General features: G+C 44.1%; 1 protein-coding gene across 1 annotated transcript in view; it reads left to right on the top strand.

The window, feature by feature from the left end:
* lonrf4 (LON peptidase N-terminal domain and ring finger 4) overlaps window positions 1–17,748 on the top strand; it is a gene marked incomplete at both ends in the record, with an annotated part of 91,442 nt that overhangs the window by 20,707 nt on the left and 52,987 nt on the right. Inside the window, 3 exons of the mRNA XM_084331837.1 lie at window positions 997–1,119; window positions 3,142–3,330; window positions 15,445–15,562. Of these exons, the coding sequence (XP_084187963.1) occupies window positions 997–1,119; window positions 3,142–3,330; window positions 15,445–15,562 (430 nt within the window). The remainder of the gene's footprint in view (window positions 1–996; window positions 1,120–3,141; window positions 3,331–15,444; window positions 15,563–17,748) is intronic.

Genomic DNA, 17,748 nt, shown 5'->3' with positions numbered 1-17,748 from the left:
GGTCTAGCATGGTATGGTATGGTTGGGTTTGTGTCTCCATTAGCTATGTTAAGCCTGGCTAGGTCTAGCCATGGTCTAGCATGTTATGGTATGGTTGGGTTCGCGTCTCCATTGCGTTTCTTGTAAACTCTCTGGTTGCTAGGCAACCTTTCAAAATTCACACCAACAACTGTGGTACACAAGCTAAACCATGATGATATAACACAACCATGTTGTGAAAGGTGGCTGTCTCAGGTTTAGGTTTAGGTTTACTTTATTTGTTCAAGGGGGACAGTGTACATTAATAAAACATTTTACAAATGTAAATGCACCCAATTTTAGCCAAAAGGCTAATTTCCATTGGCAGTCCCCCTGCCAGAAGGTACAGGCTAAAATCCTGTGTAAAAAAAGGGTTAGCAATAAAAACAGAATAAAATCAAATCAGAATAAAATCAAGATAAATAACATTAGAATAAAAACACAACAAAAGCACATAGACATAGTAGGGATACAGGTCACAATACAGTCATGGACACAAGGACAGAGCACATCATGACATATTAAGAGACCCAGACATAGACAGACGCACCATATCCACACACACACATACACACACAGACACCTCAGTGTTGACAGTTCTGGTTTTCAATGAGCCATTCCCTAACCCTGCACTTGAATGAATGGTATGATGTGGACACTCTAATTGTTTGAGGAATTGAGTTCCATTGGTGGGATGCTCTGTATGAGAAGACGGCCTGGCCAAATACACTTTTTTGAAAGGGATTGTACAGTCCCCCCTTGCCAGGCCGTCCAGATATGTTTGACCAGGTTCTAAAGACAATGGAGACGCTCACTGTGTGCCAGACAGGCCACAGCACGGCTGAACCCTGGCTAGTGGAGACAAGACATTGTGTAACTACCATGCTCTTTGAAACTACAGTATATCCTATGGGCATATGAGTGAATTACAGAAGATAATGGTGTATCATAGCCGCTCATCTCTCTCTTTGTGCACAGGGCTTCTTTCGTAAAGGGAATGTTCTGCTAGAGATGTTCCGCCAGAAAGAAGCCCTCGTACACTTCCATCGCTGCCTCAAACTTCAGGCCGACTTTGTCCCTGCCAAGAGCCAGATCAAAAAGGTCAGTAGCACTGGACTCACCGCACCTCACTGACTGCTCAACAGATCTCGCTTATAATATGTAAATAAAGTACTAATCAACCACAGGAAAAAAGGTACATAATGTACGATAAGATAAGATAATCCTTTATTGATCCCCTTGGGGAAATTCAGGAATGTATGTTATGTTATAACTATAAGTAATATATTTACGTATTGTATAGACAATTTAACATGTACACCTATTACAAATAAGTGTAAATAAATACATATTACATATAAAAATATCTTTAACTTTTTACATTTTCAGAGAACGATTAAGTTCCCCTGCAGGGGATCGAACCCTAACTTTATGTCCTAACCATAACCGTTAAGCAAATGTTAAAACTAACCTTAACTCTTAGTTATCTATAGTTAGATAGTGGTGAGAGCACTCGCCCGCGATGATTGTTGGTTCAACTCCTGAATGCGCCGTTGTTTTGAACTTTTGCAGATACAATACATAAATATATTACTTATGGCTATAACATAATGATGAGACTGTGTTGCAACAGACCATAACAGCACAGAAAACAATAGAATGAGATGATAGTATGAGTATGAATTCTGAGAAATAGCCTAGTTAGTCTTGATGGTTGTACTGTATCAACATGTCACGTCGTGTTTCTCTGCGTGGCTGAATGGGACAAGGAAAAGCCAGGATACAGAGACACAGCATGACATCTCCAGGTCCCTGTATTAGGAGGGTTATGTAACGGATAATGTATGGCTACGAGGTCATTGTCGCAAAATAATTGACCGACACAGAGTTTAGAATACCGAGGCGTCTCGCCGAGGTGTTTTAAACGTAGTGAAGGTCAATTATTTTGCGACAATGACAGAGTATATAAAAAAGTATATAAAAAAGGCTTTAATAAATAGCTTAGTTCATATTCGAACCATTAAAAACCACCAACATGTTTCGGCCTCTCTATCGGCCTTCTTCAGGGCATACAGACATACAAATGAGTAAACAGAGCTATATACAAGGTGGAGGCTGTGCTGATTGCTCTATTGAGCTCAGGTGTGTGTACCTAGTCAGCTTGAGGTCTAGCTGTCACAATAGTATGTGCCTCTAGAGGTCCTCAAAAATCTATAGACTTACAGCCATGTCATATCCAGGGATAAATTATACTATAGATATGGTGTCCTTTTTGTAAATATGGGAATAATTTGTGTTGGTGTTTTGCCTTTCTAGTTTAAAATTGTATATATGATGATTTATGCTTGTTTTGGTCTCTAGATGTTTGAGGACCTCTAGAGGCACATACTATTGTGACAGCTAGACCTCAGGCTGACTGCTTAGAAAACGGAAATGTCTAATTCAATTATTTTTTATTTCTCCACGTGGTAAATACACAGGTCACAACATGTTTACAGGAACGTTTTGGAGTTGTATTTAATTGTAATTTATAAAAAAAAATTATCATTCTTTCCAAAAGAAAAGAGGCCTAGAAGCGTGGCTAACGCTAATGGCACGCATACCAGAGGCTAACTGCCTACGAAAACAGGCACAGAGGCACTGAAAGAGGATTTCACCCATCTAATGAACACACTAGACTAGACAATATCAAGATGTATCCATCAGTGGACCAATTGCATGCTTTTGCAGAGGACAAGAAGCCTTCAGTCGACTCCTTCAGACATTAAGCACCCCCACAGCCCAAATGGAATGATAAAAAAAAGAATTATACTTTTTTTTGGTCGACTAATAGTCGACTAACGGCAAATTTTGGCCAATCATAGTTGACTATCCAAATCCTTAGTCGGGGACAGCCCTACTGTAGTGTACACTGATACTGTAGTATAGTGATATATACTGTAGTATACACTGATATACTGTAGTATAGTGATATATACTGTAGTATACAGTCAACATGTCATTTTTCAACATCAGGTACAGGTGCAGCACGGTTGTCTGAGGTGGCTTTAGGCCGATGCCAATGGGAAAACAGATGTAATATGTTGTGGCTGACTTAATGTTCCCACTGGGTCGAATTGGCAGATTCTGGAGTCGGAGGGTGTTGTGGTGCCAGAGGAGGTGCCCCGTATCCTGCAGGTGGTGTCTGAGTACCTGGAGGAGCCCTGCCCCATCACCAGCCTTAGTGGCTCCCAGGAGCCCACGCACCTCCAGGGCCTAAACAACCCACAGGGGGAGGAGGGAGAGCGGGACGGGAAGAGAGAGGCTCACCAGGTAGGCTTTGCACAGGATTATGTGGATTATGTTATGGACTGGTAGGTCTGCTGTTTATAAATGGTATACCCATACCTGTGTGGCCAGGTTCAGCTCCAACTCCATAGTGAAGTTTGCGGACGACACGGTGGCGGTGGGGCTGATCTCTGACAATGACGAGAAGGCCTACAGGGAGGAGGTTGATGTACTGGCACGCTGGTGTGCCAGTACAACTAACGTGAAGGAATTATCCAACCACTGCTGCCCAGACCTGGAATATATAACCATCAAGTGTCGTCCTTTCTTCCTCCCGAGGGAGTTAACGGCGATCATCCTTGTAGGAGTGTATATTCCACCGCAAGCCAGCAACAACGTCGCGCTCTCCAGACTCCACGACGAGGTAAATAGAATACAAGCGGCGAACGTTAACGCCGCCATTTTGGTGCTGGGTGATTTCAATAGCGCCAATCTGAGAAAGGTATTACCTGACTTCTATCAGCATGTGACTTGCAACACCAGAGGCGGTAACATCCTAGATCACTGTTACACGCAATTTAAAGGTGGCTACAAGGCTCATTCTGATAGTGGCTTTGGTAAATCAGATCACGCACCAATGTACAAACAGAGAATCAAAAGTACTCCTGTAGTCTCGCGAGAGGTGCAGAAATGGGATTTGACGTCAGAGGAGACGCTCCAGTCTGCGTTTCACTGCACAGACTGGAATGTGTTCCGCGACACAGATAACATTAATGTCTACACGGAGACAGTGCTGGACTATGTTTGTACTGTGGTGGAAGAAACAATCCCCACTACCAAAATGAGAGTTTACCCAAATCAAAAACCCTGGGTAGACAAATCCGTCCGTGAAGCTCTGAGAGAGCGCACCAAAGCATACAACGACGGCCTAGTGGCAGGCAACATGAATGACCACAAGGTGGCGCGATACAACGTAAGGAGGACAGTGTCAGAGGCCAAACGGCGCTACAGGGATAAAATTGAACTCCAGTTTGAACAAGCTGACTCTAGAGCTATGTGGCAGGGGCTCAAAACGATGACAGACTACAAAGGCGCCTCCCTCAAACTGAACAGTGACATCTCCTTAGCAAATGACTTCAATACCTTCTATGCGAGGTTTGATGCTGGTAATAACAACACCAGCTCACAAGCCACGGCAATGGGGGGGGGGGGGGGGGGGGGGTCGGCTGCTGATGGAGGCGCAGTGTTCAGGGTAACAGAGCATGAGGTGAGGCGGATCTTTAAAAAAGTGAATATCAGGAAGGCAGCAGGTCCGGACGGCATCCCCGGCCGCGTCCTAAAAGTCTGTGCCGACCAACTGGCCCCAGTATTCACTGACATATTTAACCTGTCCTTAGAACAGGCTGTCATCCCCACCTGCCTGAAGAAGTCCACTATTATCCCTGTACCCAAAAAATCCAAGCCTGCTTGCCTCAACGACTACCGCCCTGTAGCTCTCACCTCCATAGCCATGAAGTGCTTTGAGAAGCTAGTAAAGGGCTACATCTGCTCCTCCCTCCCCATCAACATGGACCCCCTGCAATTTGCATACCGCCCCAACAGGTCCACGGAGGACGCCATAGCCCATGTGCTGCACACAGCAGCATCACACCTGGACAAGAGGCAGGGGAACTATGTGAGAATGCTATTCATCGACTACAGCTCGGCATTCAATACCATAGTCCCCTCCATACTCATAGCCAAGCTCAGGGACCTGGGCTTGAACTATGACCTCTGCCAGTGGGTCTTGGACTTCCTGACTGGCAGACCCCAGGTGGTGAGAGCAGGCAACTGCACCTCCTCATCCATCACCCTCAACATAGGGGCCCCCCAGGGCTGTGTTCTGAGTCCCCTCCTCTACTCCCTGTACACACACGACTGTGTGGCTCAGCGGAGTAGCAATACAATCATCAAATTTGCTGACGACACAGTGGTGGTGGGCCTGATCTCTGCCAACGACGAGAGGGCCTACCTGGAAGAGGTCAAGGTCCTGGCGGGATGGTGCCAGGAAAACAGCCTCTCCCTGAACGTCAGCAAAACAAAGGAGATGATTGTGGACTTCAGGAGGTCGGGGGTCAAGGACTACAGCCCCCTCAGCATCGACGGGGCACCGGTTGAGAGAGTCAACAGCTTTAAGTACCTCGGAGCCTACATATCCGAGGACTTGACATGGACCACACACATTGACAGTGTTGTGAAGAAGGCACGACAACGCCTCTACTTCCTCAGGCGCCTAAGGAAGTTCCAAGTCAGTCAGAAGATCCTTAAGAACTTCTACTCATGTACAATAGAGAGCATCTTGACCGGCAACATCACCTCCTGGTTTGGGAATAGCACTGCACAAGACCGAAGCAGACTACAAAGAGTGACACGTTCAGCCGAACGCACAATTGGAGGGGGGCTCCCCACCCTCCAGAACATTTACAACAAGCGTTGCAAGGGCAAGGCTAAGAGAATCATTAAAGACTCCAGTCACCCGAACAACTGCCTCTTTGAACTGCTGCGGTCAGGCAAGCGATACCGGAGTCTCAAGGCGAGCACAGAAAGACTCAGAAGAAGCTTCTATCCCCAGGCCATCAGGCTGCTAAACGAACAATGAACACTACACAACAACAACCACCAAACGCACATAGCACACACATCCACACGCACACACTCACTTTAAACAAACACACTGTAGCACCCACTCCACACACTTTATAGCACACACCCACTTTAAACAAACACACTGTAGCACCCACTCCCCACACTTTATATTTATTGATGAAGGATTGCACTACAACTCGTACACCTTACTGTAAATTGTACCTAAATTGTACCTCATCCCATTTCTGCTTTGCACTATATAGTACTGTACATTAGTACACTGCATAGTATTGTATATTATATGGTAACTCAGAACATTGTACATATGTCTATACCGAACACTGTGACCTAATTTTCTTCTTCTAAATTACATGCTATACTATGTTATTTGATACTATCTTGTCTAGCACAGTCTCTGGAGCGTAACAGTAAGAAGCATTTTGTATGAAAGTATTCTGTACTTCTGTATGACAACTATTAAAGAAACTTGAAACTTGGTGCCGGGATAACAGCCTACTCCTGAACATTGCTCAGGTGTTCAATCTCAGTGCTGTTGATTTGGAGATGGGAATTCTCAGTCTGCAAAATTACATCCAGTTGAAGTCACATAAGTCTGCTGCTGATTTCTGGAAGCTTGTGGGTGCAAAGAAGCACCCCAACATTAGCACAGGGGCCATGGAATGTGCTACTCTGTTTGGCTCAACATACCTGTGAGAATCTGAACCTACTAGGCCTAATTGATCAAACATTTTCCCACAGGAGTGACAAAATGCTTACTTGTGGTGTTTCTGATTTAGGAGTTAGTGACCGTTGCCTGTGGCAGTGTGGCATGTATCAGAAGCACTCAGGTTAACCATCTGTAGTGTGGTAGTGAAAGGGTTAAAGAAGACACAATATCACACTGTTATCAACAGAAATCTACAAAATGTTGATCAAGCTTTTTTAATTGACCATTTCCACAGCAACATCCACTATACTACATCTCAAAGTTCTGATGTTTAAAAAAAAGCACTGGGTTTTTTCAGACCTTTCTTTCAATCATTAACAAACATACACCATTCAAAAAGCTTAGAGTAAAAGACAGCCCTTGGTTTCCCCATAAATTATCTGCTCTATTTAAGGAACAGAACAGAGCCTGGTCTCTTGCTAAATGAACGGCCTGATCTCAAACCTACCGAAGTCAGCCCATGTCACCCCACTTCTTAGGGACCTGCACTGGCTCCCCATTGCCGCACGAATCCGCTTCATGGCCCTCGACCTGGCATACCGTGCGGCAAAGGGAACCGCTCCCGCCGACCTCCGGTCAATGGTCTCTAACTACTAGGGATGTCCCGATCCGATCACGTGATTTTCCGAAGATCGGGATCAAAAAAAAAAAAAAAAAAAAAACGGGATTATTATTTTATTATTTTTTTTATTTTTTTTTATTCAACAAACATGACCATGTTCACGTCTTAAACTCATACTGAGGCCTTAGTTTTATTTATTGTCACACAGAGCAGAAGAATTTTGCCAAAACAAACCAATAGTATCCAGCTGCAGAACGGCAGACCAGCCACACTCTCAGACCCAAACGCATTTCCTTTGATTTAATTATACATCAAATGATTTATGTCAAGGATTGCAATGCCTCGCTTCAATGAAGTTAACTTTTCACCTGGATAACGTCAACATTCAGGGTGAATGTAATGGGAGAAATTGGGATTTTTTTTTGATCGGATCGGGAAAGATCGGTATCGGTAGATACTCAAAATCACATGATCGGGATCGGATCGGGAGCAAAAAAATGTGATCGGGACATCCCTACTAACTACACACCCTCAAGACCCCTACACTCTGCATCTTCTGGCCATCTCAGACCCACTCCTATCCGAGATCCGGAAGGATCATCAAGGAGAAGCCGCCTTTTCTCAGTCCTTGCCCCACAATGGTGGAACGAACTCCCCACCACAGTTAGGACAGCCGAAACCCGTCCAATCTTTCGCTGTCGACTAAAGACGCACTTCTTCAACCATTATCTGAAAAAAATAAAAAAAAAAAATATATATATGTAACCCTAACTAACCTTACTGTCATGCACTTGTCCTAATACTAACCTACACTGTAGCACTCAACACTTTGATGAACATTGTTACTCTGCTGATAGAGTTGTGCCCTTCCTGATGACTTGTCGTACAGAACTTGTAAGTCGCTTTGGATAAAAGCGTCAGCTAAATGACTAAATGTAAATGTACTAGGGATCCATCCCATTGGTCTTCATTTAGACAACTTAAATGCACATCCTCTGTGAGGGACACCAAATCAAATCCGGTCCTTGCCCCACAATGGTGCAAGGAACATCCCACCACAGTCAGGACAGCTGAAGCCCACCCAATGTTGTAAAACACTTCAATATCAAAAAAATGTAATAAAAAAAACTCTTACTGTCTTTTACTATTATGTACTACTATGCTACTACTACCTACCATGCTACTATACTACTATGCACTTCAACATTGTTTGAAGAACAACACCACTTACCCTTAGCTGCCAGAGGTGTACCCCTCCTGCTGACTTGTTGTACACAATAGTCGCTTTCGATATAAGCGTCAGCTAAATGACTAAATGTGAAAACATTGCATTGAAAATGCCAGAAAACATTTTGTATACTAATAATAAATGTAGCCGCAAGCAGCAATTAGCAGGGGTCCAAGCCTTGGGCATAATTATGGGGAATTGAAAGTCAGCGATTTTGGCAGGTATGAAGCATTATGGTGTTTTGGCAATAAACATGGCATTAAGCATTATGGCATTTTAGCATCGAGCATTATAGCATTATGATATTGGATATTATGGCATTGGCAGCATTATACATTATGCATTATGGCATTAAGCATTGTGGCATTGGGCATTATGCATTAAGGCATTAACTCATTCCCCGCCAACGACGAGTATACTCCAATCGTTGGACGCCAACAACGAGTATACTCGTTATTTGATCGTTATTTCTTTTATTCGCTATTTCCATTAATAAATCATCCAGGAAGCAGGGCTGTACAGTGCGAGATATATATTGCACGTGCTACAGCAACTTCGGTCTGTGCGATGAATGGATTTACTTCAGTAGCACTGGTGCGATAGGCATTTGGTTCATGTTGAAAATCCTGTAGCGGGTCTCATTTCCGCCTAAGCGCAGCTCCAGCTATAATAACTATGGCTCCGGCAGCTAGCAACGCTCAGTTCATATCGATACTCTTATTTTGAAAATCTGTGGTGTCGTGACTCATATCCGCTCTACAGCACACAGCAGTACTCGTCTCAGTAGTAGCAGTAGCGTCTGGAACACGCACATTGCAACATAGCAAGGCTAGTGTGCCTATTTCGCGACCCAAAACAAATCCCTGCTGTTTTATTCCGCAACGGGTCAAATGCATATAACATGCTTTGCAATCCTCGCCATTCCTTTATGACCACGTCATGTTTAAGACCGGAATTAACGTTACGTTAGCATAAGCTAACAACAAGCTAAAACCCTGTTCAGAGCGATAGAGAACAGCAGAGTGGGGACTGGGAAGGAGGGGGGGTGGCAGGCATTCTCCCTTCTGTGTGTGTGCGTTTGAAAAGATATGATGTCAGACGAGTATATTATATTGATAGTAAATGTACTGAGGGTGGACAGATAATGTTGATATTTAAACATAAAAAATACAATACATAATAAATGTATGCATGATCATCATGCAACATAAAACAATTGCAGGAACGGTTTGGGAGAGGAAGGGGTTTTAGGTTGCGTGTTCCAAAAGAAATTTACTTAAAGTTTAAAGCTCAATATATCAAAACGTGGCACTTTATAGTGAACAGGAGGTCTATTTGTATTAAAAACAATAAATAGTTTTTCATTTAAATGTCTGGAAGAGCTAAACATTTGTTTCCAAATTATATTTGTTACCTTTTTTGAGTTGATCTAAATGTTACTGATTGTGTTAAATGGGCTTACGATATCATCTCATATCGATTGCAGGCACCTGCATTGTATCGTATCGTGGCAGATATCGGCAAATATCGTATCGTTGTCCAAAGAATCGATATCGTATCATGATGAAACTGGTGATTCCCACCCCTAGTAGAGTCCATACACCCAACACCAAATCCCATAATTCCTTACACGTAATGTGTCTGGCTGTGTGACGTCAACTTGTCAGCATGAAAATGACAGCCAAACATGGCACTGCAACTAAATAACACAAATACAATAGGCACATTTGTGACTGTTACAAATATAACACGTTTTATACTTGTGCTACAAGATTTTGGCCTGTGCTACAAAACTATCAACCTCTGTAGCACCAGTGCTATGTGCAAAAAAAGTTTACGTACAGCCCTGCAAGAAGGCTGTGTTACCATAGGGAATGAGTCTGAGATCGCAAAAGTACAATACCGCCGCCTGGTGGTATGCGGCCGATGTTGCACTCCCTTTGAGACTCTGTGTATGTGGCTGTGTGCCGATGAATGTCATCCGGGCGGACGTTTCTAGTAGCCTGGATCGATGGCATTGAATAGTTTTCGGGACCCCCGATTCATCAGGGTTCCCACGGTACCTGGAAAACATTGAAAACATGGGATTCATTTTTTCATTTTCCAGGTATGAAACTTGAGTGAAACTTCTTATGCAAGTTTATCCTCAAATGTAAGTAGCTGTGTTTTAACTATGTGGTAAACCTGGGTTTATCAACGTTAGTTAGTAAGCAGTGCAATCTTGCTAACTAGCTAGCCAACGTTAGCTCTCATAACGAGCCAGTTAGCCAGCGCCAGGTACAGTAGCTAGCCAACGTTAGCTCTCATAACGAGCCAGTTAGCCAGCGCCAGGTACAGTAGCTACCAACGTTGGCTCTCATAACATTAGCCAGCGCCGGGTACAGTAGCTAGCCAACGTTAGCTCTCATAACGAGCCAGTTAGCCAGGAAGAGAAGAGGCCGCGAAGATGGAAGAGGAGGATGACAGAGGAAAAGGGAGAACAGTGGAGAGGAGTTGAGAAGAGTAGGAAGAGAAGACAGGAGCGGACACAAGGGGAGGTGTGGAGAGAAGAGGACAGGATGAGATAGGAGAGGAGTGGAAGAGAGAACATATATCAATCCCAGTGCTCATGTGTTCCAGTTCAATAAATTGTTGTTCATCTACAGCTTGTTGCATTATTTCATGCATTGATATTATCAATAAGACAATCTCTACGCATTTACAATGTAGACTTGACTGGCACATCTTTTAAATCAAGTAAGTAGTCAGGTGTCCTAGGGGGTTGTGTGTGTGAGGGGAGGGGGGCGTGGATGGGGGCGGAAAACTTCAGGGGCCTATAGATCATCACTTAATATGGTACCTGGAAAATCAGGAGGTAGTATGGAAAAAAATGTCAAGGCAAGCGTGGGAACCCTATGCTATGGTGGGTTATGTCGTGGCCCAAATGGACATACGGTCTAGCAGATGGCAATCAAATAATTGGTATATTCTTTTTGGAATCTTACTGGCTGGCCACAGGTAAGAGCAATCTAACGTCAATTTCAGCTCGATTGTGCTTTGTTTTCATAGCCATTGCCCTGATCAGCGTATGCTGTTGTACTAACGAATGCCGTTATTGACAATCAATCAGAACCCCCCCCCCCCCCTTTCATGCATTCATGATGGAACATAATATACCGATCATATGCATTTGAATTTTTTATTGTAGCATGTATAGGGACGAAATGCCAATGGATTAAGTATAATATGCGCCACGGCCTATTACTAGCCTCCCAGGAATGACCCTAAACCACTCTAAAACCATACTTATATTCACCACGGTATAAAACGGGAATGTATGGATGGAAAAAATATTCCTTTTTCACATCTTGAACGATAGATACTCGATATCAAATGGGCCATAGTATTGCATCCATAGCTATACTATTTATATAGTTATAGCCCTGCAAACAAGGTGAGCGACTCCCATCGTTTACAGCGGGGGCAGTAGCTACTACAGGATAAGGCTAATAGCTGGCAGTCAATGAGTTAAGCACTGTGGCGTTATGCATTATCTCCCCCTCCCCCCTCTGCCCCCAAGTGACACTGGCACAATGACACTGACTGCACTGCACTAGTCCGTACTGGAACTCTGCACTCTTCACTTTATATATATATATGTATTTTATTGATTAATCCTCCACTGCACTGTTTCGTTTCTTGTCATGTGTCTGTGTTGGTGTTGTTTACTGTGAAAAAAAGAAAAGAAAATGCATACACTGTATTGCTGCAACAATTACCAATGTGTTTTTACACAAATGGCTCAATAAAGGAATCTGAATCTGAATTGAGTATTGAGTACGTATTATGGCATTATACATTACGGTGCCGCTAGAAGAAAAGTCTTTGGTGATTTGTAATTAGTAGTGAGCGGCCATAGGAACTCACCTGGTGAATGTAGTTGGTCTAGGGCAGTGTTTCTCAACTGGTGGGTCGCGACCCAAAAGTGGGTCGCGGGGCCATTTTGAGTGGGTCGCGGATGTGTGTGTAAAAAAAAAAAAAAAAAAATGTTTTACTACCTATCTTTGTGAAAGTGGCTTCTCAGCTCTGTTCCAGCTGAAGACAAAGCAGAGGAACAGATTGGACATTGAGCATGACCTCAGAGTTGCTTTGTCTACCAGACTCTTGTCAGGAGCAAACAACATCCCCAGTTATCCCATTAGTTCCCTGGGATGTTAAGCTAAGAAGTCTGCTAAGAAGCATATATTATTTATTATTATTATTATTATTATTATTATTATTATTATTATTATTATTATTATTATTATTATTATTATTATTATTATTATTATTATTATTATTATTATTATTATTATTATTATTATTATTATTATTATTATTATTATTATTATTATTATAAATTATTATTATTATTATTATTATTATTATTATTATTATTATTATTATTATTATTATTATTATTATTATTATTATTATTATTATTATTATTATTATTATTATTATTATTATTATTATTATTATTATTATTATTATTATTATTATTATTATTATTATTATTATTATTTTATTTTATTTTATTTCATTGTGTTTTTAGCCCTAGTTGCACTTTTGTTGCAACCCCAGTTATCCCATTAGTTTCCCCAAACTTAGGTCTGTTATGTTAAGCTAAGAAATCTGCTAAGAAGCATATATTATCTATTATTATTTTATTGCATTGGGTTTTTAGCCCTAGTTGCACTTTTGTTTTTAACAGTGCATGAAAGATTGTGTATTACTGCAATTTTTTTGTTGTTGAAATAAATCATAGTGGTTCAAAAATTTGGGTCGCGACTTAATGACTAAGGAAAATGTTGGGTCCCGAGGCTAGACCAGTTGAGAACCACTGGTCTAGGGCTTATGGTTGATACTTTTAGTGGAGAAAAATAAGAATAATCCTAACATACAATAGGGTTCCAGTAGCTTTGCTGCTTGGACCTTATTACCATTTAGCTGCCAGGGCATGAATACAGATACAGTTAAACAATGGTATAGGTGCGCAGCGCCACTATGACAACGCACCAGCGCCACCATGTGTTCAATTGTATTTTCTTTTTAATATATATATTTTCTTTGCAGTGAAGGCTTGGGGCCAGAATAGAAACAGACACATCATTGTGTAATACGTGATTGCTTGGTCGCCTGGTCCTCTGTTCCACTGTGTGTTTATGCATGTGTGCAACCATGGGGGTTTTAAGTTGCAGGAAATGTCTTCATTGGAATTTTTTTTGCCACCCCTTAGTTATCTTGTTTGAAAATCCTGGGGAAAGCCCTGAAGTTGTGTTAACTAACCCATGTATTGTGCTAACTAACCCAGGTGTTGTGTTAACGAAAGGTTATGTCTATAACCTATTATATGAGTACTGGCTGAGCGTCTCATTCTTCGCCATACTGAGATATACCTCATCTCCAGTACCTACTGTACTTCATTAACGAAAACAATGCACCCATGCACTTGACCAGGCCCCGCCCCTAGTGTCCCCTATAAGACACCGGACATGGTCACACTCGCCCTTCCTCTGGAAAAGTTTTCCATCATAGAAAAAACCCAACCAAGGGACCTCAGGGCGCGCTAAGAGCGAGACGCTCAGCCAGTACTCATATAACTAGGTTATAGACATAACCTTTCGTTATATATTTGTACTGGCCTTGCGTCTCGCTCTTCGCCATACTGAGATATGAGGCAGAGCAGACGCGTGGCCCGACAAATGTACCCCCTGAGGACCTGCAAGCCCTACCACCAGGGGGGAGGGGAGTCCCGTCCACCCGCCCTTCCTAGAGACAGAACCCCCAGTCATGTCCCTGAGGTAAAACCTAACGAAGGGACCCGGGGAGGACCAGGAGGCCGCAGCAGAGATGTCCTCTACCGAGGCCAGCCCAGCCAACGTGTAGCAAAGGGCAATGCCCTCGCACAACCAATGTGACAGGCGCTGTTTGGACAGTGCCTTACCAGCGCGAGAGCCACTGTAACAAACATCACCTCATGGCGTCGGCCGGGCGGGGCACTGTTCCAACATGCCAGAGGCAAAGGACTGATGCCACCTGCTTCACAAGCAACCAGCAACCTCCACTGTGGTGTGCACCCATGAAGGGGTTAATGAATAAATGAACTAAAACTCCACCAACACACTACAGAATGGGCTAGCCCATACACACAACGTTAAGGGGATGCAGACCAGAGAAACACCAGTCCGGCACACCATTAATAAATTCACAAAAAGCACACCAGCCCTAGGCCTCAGCCCATTCACTCATGAAAAAAGGTAAACAAGCCCCTGTCAACACTCCCAACAGTAGACACCGATTGACCGTCAGCATGAATGGTTAAGAGGAGGGAAGACCTTTTATTAAATTTTTTTAAGACAGCCCTCAGCGGGGAATCAAACAGAACAGTAACCCAGCATCGTAGCATAGCGTTAGCCGCGCGCTCCAGGATAACCGGGAAAACGACAACGTTTACCCAGATATCCTGCCCCTTGCGCCAATACACAACTCGGTTGTCTCACGGGACAACGAGCAGCATCACTAACGCCAGCATTGTTATGCCTAGTGGCGCAGACCCTACCTGGGCGCGACCTAGCCACGACAGCTAGCCGCCGCGCGACGTCCCTCGATCGGCTGTCAGAAGACTAGGAAACCCCAGGACAGGGCCGACGCGCCGTTGGAACGTGCCGAGAAGATTCCAGGGGCTGGCAAATCTCCGGCGAAAACCCAACATTGTTCAATTTTCTCTCTGCATTTCATCAACAGCTAGTTCATGGAATGCACTGCACGTCCATGATGGAAAACGAAAAAGAGGAAGGGCGAGTGTGACCATGTCCGGTGTCTTATAGGGGACACTAGGGGCGGGGCCTGGTCAAGTGCATGGGTGCATTGTTTTCGTTAATGAAGTACAGTAGGTACTGGAGATGAGGTATATCTCAGTATGGCGAAGAGCGAGACGCGAGGCCAGTACGAATATATAACTAACCCAGGTGTTGTGTTAACTAACAGGGCTCCAGGGAGAAGCATGGTACCAGTGGTGAATGTTGCCTCAGCCTCTGCCAAGCCATCTCCTTCCTCTCCCCCAGCGAGGAGGACGAAGAGATGATGATGAGGAAGGAGGAGAGTCACCGTAAGGGTAAGCATGCATGATGCAACGCATAGTACACTTTTTAATCACTCACTCACAGTTAGCCACTCTGCCCCTAGTGGCAATTCACAAGCATGACACTTCACTAACATGCTGAGAATTTGCCCTTGTCCGTATCAGACATCTGGGTACCTTTTTTCCTACTTTTGGGGGAAACACAGACACGTGCTGAGAAGCGCTGGGCAAACTGCAAGGTTGTAAGAAAATACAATGTGGAATTTGCAAAAGCTGCAACTAATTATGCAACTGGTACAAGTAACCTCTTCGGGTCGTATTTAGCACGTGAAACTATATAAAAGTGCACCAGGGGACTTCCGGTATGAGAGCAGACGGATAGCACACGTGCGGTGGAGCTCCTGGTCAAATGAGCGAAAAAACGGATAAATAAAGACCCGAAAAGAGATTAAAAATAAAGATGCACACGAGAAGTAAGGAGGAAACAACAAATGCGAAGGAGAGAGAAATGGAGGACTCACGAGAAGAGGAGAATTTGAAGGAACAGAGCCCCCGAAACGAGGACGAGAAGAGACAGGTGGAGGAAGGGGGAGGATCGGCTGAGACCGACACGGGAATGCCAGGCTGGGCCGTGATCATGCAGGCCGGAATATTGGCGACTATACAAATGAACACAGACACGATAAGGAACGATATAGGGAGGCTACGGGAGGAATTGAGGAAGGAACAGGAGGATTTCAGAGGTGAAATAAATACAGGACTCAAAGCGGTTGATGAGAAGATGGCGGAGCAGGGTAGGAGTGTAACCGCGCTGCAAATAAGAGTGGCGGAAGCAGAGGAATGGAACACAGAGATACACAAGGTATTAACGATAGCAATTCAACAACAAGAAAAGATGAAGACAAAGATGTTGGACATGGAAGGGAGATCACGGAGAAATAACATCAGGCTATGGGGATTGAAGGAAGGAGTCGAAGGGGAATCGATGGCCCTATATGTGGAAACGCTTATCAAGAAGGAATTGAAAGAGACGGGACTGGATAAAATGGAGATACAGAGGGCTCACAGGGCGCTTGCTCCGAGACCACAAGCGGACAGACCCCCGAGAGCGGTGATTATTAACTTTCTGAGATTCGAGGTAAAGGAACTGGTACTTAGAACCGCGTGGAGCAAGAAAATAGAAATCGAGGGGAAAAGGCTGTCGTTTGACCACGACTACTCGACAGCGGTGGCAATAACACGCCGGTCATACGCGGGGCTTAAGAGAACTCTGAAGGAAAGCGGAATAAAGTCCCAATCGCCCATGACCTCGCTACGAATTCACTGGAAGGAGGGGACCGTGACATACGCGACGGCGCTGGAGGCGGCGAAGGAGATGAGACGGAGGGGGGTGGAGGCAGCGGAGGAAGGAGACGGGAGGAACGAGATGGAGCAGACGCTCAGCCTGCAACGGAGATTGGAGAAGGCACGCGTGTGGACCAGGGTAGGCGACCGGGGTCCTGGAGCGGAGAAAGGAGGACCGGAGTGAACCGAGGCAGACCGAGGGCGGAGGGGGGGGGGGATAAAAAAAGAAAATTAAAAAAAATATATATATATATATATATGGGCGCACACAGAGGATACCACATGTTAGACTGGGTGGAAGGAGGGGCAATGGACAGTGTGACTCACATTAAGAGAGACATAGGAGATGGGGATCTTTGGACAGGAGGAAGGACATTTAGAGCACTTTGACCAGGAGCTCGTAAGCACTAAAAACAGCACGAATGCTGGACAATTATAGTGAGAAGATGGGGGCCAAGGCTTTAGGCCCCCACGCCGCTAGGAGGAGCCCTCTCACTAAGCAGTTACTCTTCACCCACCAGCAGGGGACAGGGGGGGACACACGGAACCCCCGAACACCTTGGGAGCACTATATGTAGAGTTTATGTTTTTCTTTTTTGTTAATTATGATGGGTATTCGGTAAAGAGAGCGGAGGCTACAACCGAAGGTAAAACTGTAGGTGACATGGGGGGGACTGACAGACGAGCAAAGAAGAAAGATGACAAAGGTTAAAGGTATAAAAATGATGTCGTTGAACGTAAATGGAATGAATAATCCGATAAAGAGGAGTAAAGTGATGTTGAAATGTAGAAAGGGTGAGATGCAAGTGGTATTATTGCAAGAGACGCATCTTACAGCACAGGAACACAAGAAACTGAAGAGATTTGGATATGAG

Source organism: Notolepis coatsorum (genome assembly GCF_963971535.1).
Source record: "Notolepis coatsorum genome assembly, chromosome: 16".
In the NCBI taxonomy this organism is placed as follows: domain Eukaryota; kingdom Metazoa; phylum Chordata; class Actinopteri; order Aulopiformes; family Paralepididae; genus Notolepis; species Notolepis coatsorum.
Note: the sequence above shows the minus strand (reverse complement) of the source record. Positions and strands in the feature narration are given on the sequence as shown.